The sequence below is a fragment of the Diceros bicornis genome, chromosome 13, assembly GCF_020826845.1.
Source record: "Diceros bicornis minor isolate mBicDic1 chromosome 13, mDicBic1.mat.cur, whole genome shotgun sequence".
In the NCBI taxonomy this organism is placed as follows: Eukaryota; Metazoa; Chordata; class Mammalia; order Perissodactyla; family Rhinocerotidae; genus Diceros; species Diceros bicornis.
Window position 1 is genome coordinate 40,891,175 of NC_080752.1, and position 5,563 is coordinate 40,896,737.

The 5,563-nt window shown below is 50.6% G+C and overlaps 1 protein-coding gene across 9 annotated transcripts in view; it reads left to right on the forward strand.

Moving 5' to 3' along the window:
* Window positions 1-2,193: 2,193 nt before the first annotated feature.
* The window catches only part of SRRM1 (serine and arginine repetitive matrix 1), a 31,597-nt gene continuing 28,227 nt past the window's right edge, over window positions 2,194-5,563 (forward strand). For 8 of the 9 annotated variants that reach the window (XM_058553244.1, XM_058553249.1, XM_058553245.1 and 5 more), the window contains exons 1-2: window positions 2,194-2,280; window positions 5,201-5,290. In XM_058553244.1, coding sequence (XP_058409227.1) covers window positions 2,260-2,280; window positions 5,201-5,290 — 111 coding nt within the window. In that variant the 5' untranslated portion in view covers window positions 2,194-2,259. Of the gene's footprint in view, window positions 2,281-2,597; window positions 2,653-5,200; window positions 5,291-5,563 lie in introns of those variants that run through there. The other variant, XM_058553253.1, reaches the window with a different exon arrangement.

Below are 5,563 nucleotides of genomic sequence, written 5' to 3' on the forward strand. Positions count from 1 at the left end.
AACCGATCAGAATCATAGAGAACAGTCAGTGAGATGTGGGGCACTGTGATTTCATAGTTGTTCTATAGAAGCCAGCCACTTCCCCTAACTTTGACCTCTGACAAAGCTTTCATTCAGCAAATTTTACTGAGCCTACACTATGGGCCAGACACTGTTCTAGGTGTTAGGGACACACCAGTTAACAAAAAAAGACAGAAAGCCCTGACTTTCGCGAGCTTAAATTCTAGTGTGGGGAACAGATAATAAACAAACATTAAAAATAGATAAACAGGGCTGGCCCTGTGGCTTAGCGGTTGAGAGCACGCGCTCCGCTGCTGGCGGCCCGGTTCCAATCCCGGGTGCGCACCGATGCACCGCTTCTCTGGCCATGCTGAGGCCGCATCCCACATACAGCAACTAGAAGATGTGCAACTATGACATACAACTATCAACTGTGGTTTTGGGGGGAAAAATAAATAAATAAAATCTTTAAAAAAAATAGATAAACAAATATTTGGCGATAAATGCGACAGAAAAAAAGAGGGTAGATTAAGAGGCATCTGAGATATAGAAAGGGTGTGTGAGCAATTTCCTAAAGGGCAGTCAGGGTAGGCCTCATGGAGTAGGTGACATTTGAGTAAAAACTTGAAATTTGCCAAATAGATATCTCGGGGTAGAGCATTCCAGGCAGAAGTTACCAGCAGCACCAAAGTCTTGAGGCAGGAGCAAGCCTAGGAAGTTGAAGCAGTGAGCAGTGTTAGGGTACTAGGAGACGAGATCAAGGAAGAAACGTGGGGGCATCGGGTAGGATTTTGGCTTTTGCTCTGAGAACAAGGAGGGACTATTAGAAGGTTTTGAGCTTAGGAGCGACAGGTCTAAGGTTTTCTAGTAAGATCCCTCTGCTGCATTTAGGATAGACGCTGAGTGGCAAGGGTAGAAGCAGGCAGACGGCGAAGAGGCCAGCGCAGAAGTTCAGACAAAAGATGACGGTGCCTTGAACCGGGGTTCTAGCAGTGGGTTTCCCGATGGCTTAGAAGTAAGAGAAAGAGGAGTCAAGAGTAACACCAAGGCTTGTGTCCTCAACAAAAGGAAAGATACCGCCATCAACTGAGGCAGGGGAGGCTTCGGGAGGAGCAGGTCGCATCCGGGGGTGGGCGGCGGTGAGACCAGGGTAGGGAGGAACCAGTTCAGTTCCTGGTCATGTCAAGTTTGGGGTGTCTATCCACACTCTACGAGTTTGAAGTTGGGGCGAGAAGTCCGAGCTGAAGAGAGAGGGCAGTCGTCAGCAGAGTCGGTATCTAAAGGCACGAGAGAGAACAAATGTAGTTTCAGGTGTGATGACTGTCCTGAAGAAAAGGCAGGAACGGGGGACGAGTGTTTGTGTGGGCGGGCACTTGACAAAAGACGGCCACGGAAGGGACACAGGCTTTCTCTGAGAAAGAAGGCGCTCGGCGGGAATCTGGCGCCATCCTCCCGCGCTGGAGGCCCCCCGACAGGGCAGGGCTGAGGGGGCCGAGGCCACGCCGCGGGGCGGCTCGCTGCTTCTCCCGCAGAGCCCTGCGGGGGGCCCGCTCATCGGCTTCCCGCCCGTTAGCGCGGTTGCCAGGCAGCCGAAACCGAAACTCTTCTAATGGGCATTTCCAGCTTCTCCCGAACACGACCGAGTTGTGTGGGGATGGGGGGAAACTGGGCCGGAACGCAGATTTCACTGAGACTGCACCGCTCTACTTTAGAGCCGATCGTAATAACCGGTAAACTCGTAAAACCAACACAATCACAATTTTCGCAATGACAGCGGAGGCCGCAGGCTTCTCTTCTGCGCACCGGCCGCCTCCCCAGCGTCACTCTGAGGTAACAGCCTTTCTCCTCAATCGCTCCACGGAACCCCCAGGGCGGGAGGCCTCCTCCACTACGGGTCGAAGGAGGGCTCAAGTCACGCTGCGCGAACAGGGCTGGTCCAGCGCCACAAAAGGATTCGCAGGGCGGGGCGCCCCGACGACTCTCTCTCTTGCTCCCATTGGCTGCGGTCGCGAGGCTCTCCTCCCGGACTGGCTACTGCGGAGCCTCGGAGCCCGGCAGCTGCCCGCCATCTGGGCGCGCGTGCGCACGCGTGGCGGGCGCGCACCACACTGAGCAGGCGCGGCCTCGTGTCGGCTGGAGGGGCGGGCGGAGCGGCGCGCGCTGCGTCCCGGCGCTCGGCTTTCCCTGCCGGTCCCGCCCTCCGTCGCGGCGGCGCGGTGCACCCTGGGACAGGGAGCGATCTCCGAGCGAGGCAGCAAGATGGACGCGGGATTCTTCCGCGTAAGTAGAAGCGCGGGGACCTGGGGTGAGGTGAGGCACTTACTGGCGAGGCCTGGCAGGAGGCTCAGACTTGGGACGGAGCGGGCAGCGAGGGGAGGCTTCGAAGAGCCTGAGGATCCTCGGCGCCCGCGGACGCCCCCCTGCCCTGCGGCGAGACCGGTGCGCCCCTGCGCAGTCTCCTCCTCCGGGATCGTCCCCCCTACGCGGCGGCGACGGTCGCCGGAAAATGGCGGCGGGAATGGGCCGGAGGGGCCCCTCGCCGTCCGCCGGCCTGGCGGGGCCTGCACGCCGAGCCGCGCGCGCCGCCGAGTCCCGGGCCTAGCGGAGCCGCGAGGAGGAAGTCCGGGGGGGAGGCCGCGGGGCAGCCCGGAGGTGACTGGCGGCGGGAGGCCCTGGGCACGGTTTGGGGGTGCCGCCCCGGGAGAGCGTGGTAGAGCACAGGAAACAGCGTCGGGCGTCTTTTCTTGAGAAAGCGGGCCCCGACCCCCCTCCCCCGCCGGCCTCCCCCTGGTCCTGAGCCTTCGCGAAGGCGCGGGGTCAGAGTTCGCGAGAGCTCCCGCCCAATTTAATACCCTGCGGGGAGGGGAACTCAGATGATACGTAGTTGGAACGTTTGAATCGGGGACTGAGGGCAGAGGGCGCAACAAAAGTGTGCGCGTGTGCGGAGGCAGGGTACAGGGTGATCGCCTCCTCTCCTTCCCGCTCGCTCCCTCCCCCCCTTCTTTCTTTCTTTTTTTTAAACTCTTGAAGTCCGCTGGAGAAAACGTGCCTCTTACCTAGGTTCTGCCGGGCTGCTCGCCCATCACCTGCAGGCGGGGAAGTTACCTCGCCGCGCGTAGTTGGTCCTCAGGGGCCAGAGTATCAGGCTCGTGCTGGCGCCTGTTTGTCTCGTCTTTTAGGAAATGAGCACCCAGTCGAGATCTGGACGGGTGCGAAGTGGCACTAACAGGACTAGACTTTGCAGATTCTCTTAAAGCACAACGGACCACATAGAGACCAGTGGGTCCAAGTCAAAATGTATGCTTTATGTAGGGTAGGGTTGTCTCTTTCCATTCCCCGGAGCATATTATGCAGTTTGTACGTGTGTGTTTAAAGGAAAAGTGGAAGAGGGGAACACCAGGACTTGGTTAAGATATCTCTTGACACTCCAAAGCTGGCGTTGAAATTCCTCTTTAATTGGCTTTCAGTGTGCCAATTAGTTTTTCATCAAAAGTTGGAATGTTATTCCCATAGTTGACTTAAAACAGCCAGTTATTTGACGGTTCTTAGGTTATGCAAACAGTATTGTAGTTATTTATGTAATGATAGTTTCAGTTGAGAGAGCTTATCAAATTATCACACTGCGGATGAACACTCCATTTTGTAATTTCCATCAAAGTATTTTGTAGTAAATACTCAATATTTCCTGGGGTCTGAATGTAATAATTTGAAACAAAAGCCTGTGATTTTTTTGGTTGTTTCCCATGGAAAGGAGTTCCGGTAGAAAAAGAGCAAGGTGGTTGATAAATTTAAAAATGAAGTTTGCTTTTGGTGTTGGTAAAAGTCTGAAAGAAAAGGATGCAGTTTTTTATATACCGCCTATAATTCCTTAGATGAGTTGACTGGATGTAAGCTTCGAGGTAAAAGATTTTAGGGTAGTTATCTTTTTAGTACAGTGCCAGCCAGGGTAGTAAACTGACATTTTCGGTTAAGATAGAAATGATAGATTAGAAGTGATGGATTGCATTTGTTGAAATCTGCCACATGCCAGTGACTTTACATGTATCATTTCTGATATACACACTCCTGCAACTAAAGAAACATCCTCAGAGAGGTTAAGTAACTTGCTTTGAGGTCATATGGCTTAAGTAGTGGCAGAGTTGAGATTCTTATCCAGGTCCTTTACCTTCCCGAACAAAATTTTCTTGATCACTTTCCAAGGGACAGTGACCAACTCAGTGAACCAATCAGTAGATTTTGTATCAGATGGCTAGTTATTTCCAGGTTTAATTGGGCCAGTAGGAATGACAAAATGTAGACTAGTGATCACTTGATGGTCTAATGTAGTATTTGTAAGTTCTTATTTTTCCAAATTTTTCGCTGAAATTGATTTTATGAAGGTAAACCTATATTTTTCATGCATTTCAAGTTCTTAAAGTTGTGGAAAACTAAACACAGCACAGGCCTAGGGAGTTTTTTCCTTTTTCCCCTTATATGCATTGCCACAATAATTTTGCAAACATGCTACTGGCTTTCAGAAGAGGATGAAACTTAACGGTCTTGTTTGAAGGCATATGTTAAGCGTAGTAAATATTACAACATGTTCTCGTTTATTTTTTTAAGCAATTTTTATTGAGGAAGATTGGCCCTGCGCTAACATCTGTTGCCAGTCTTCCTCTTTTTTCCCTTTTCTCCCCAAAGCCCCAATGCACAGTTGTGTACTATAGTGTAGAGTTGTAGCTCTTCTATATGGGACCCCACCTTAGCATGGCCTGATAAGCAGTGCGGGGGTCCACGCCCAGGATCCGAACCAGTAAACCCAGGGCCGCTGAAGTGGAATGGGTGAACTTCAACGGCTGTGCTGGCCCCAGTGTGTTCTCATTTAAACCAAACAGCCTTAAATCTCCATTAGCCTAGAAAAAGGTATAGAAAGATGCACATCAAACTTGGTTGTGGGGGAGGTGTTAGCATTATGTTGTATGCTGCTATATTGTTTGACTTGTTACAATGAGCATGTATTTTGTAATTTTTAAATACAGTTTTCAAAATATCAGCTGCATTGGGAAGAGAGTATACATTCTGTACCTATGAATATTAGCTATGGTGTTTCTATTTACTTGATTACCCTATTTCGACTGTAAAGGTCATAGCCATCAGTAGCTGATAAAAAGTAGGAATTTAACTTTGAACTCTTAATTAAAATGTATTTCTCTTCCTGCAGGGAACAAGTGCAGAACAGGATAATCGGTTCAGCAACAAACAGAAGAAGCTACTGAAGCAGCTGAAATTTGCAGAATGCCTAGAAAAAAAGGTATTCTTCTGGACGAAACTGTTTTGCACCTTTATAATACAGTTGATTCAAACATTTTGGGATTGTTTTGGAGAGGCACTGTAATATGAATGCTAAGGAAAACATTCATAGTTAAACATTTTTCACCTTTTAGCAACAACACACATACACAGAGACTAGCATAGCCAGATAAGCATGAGCCAGATTGTACCATGCTAAACAAAAAAATTTCTTACGGGCCGGCCCCGTGGCTTAGCGGTTAAGTGCGCGCGCTCCGCTGCTGGCGGCCTGGGT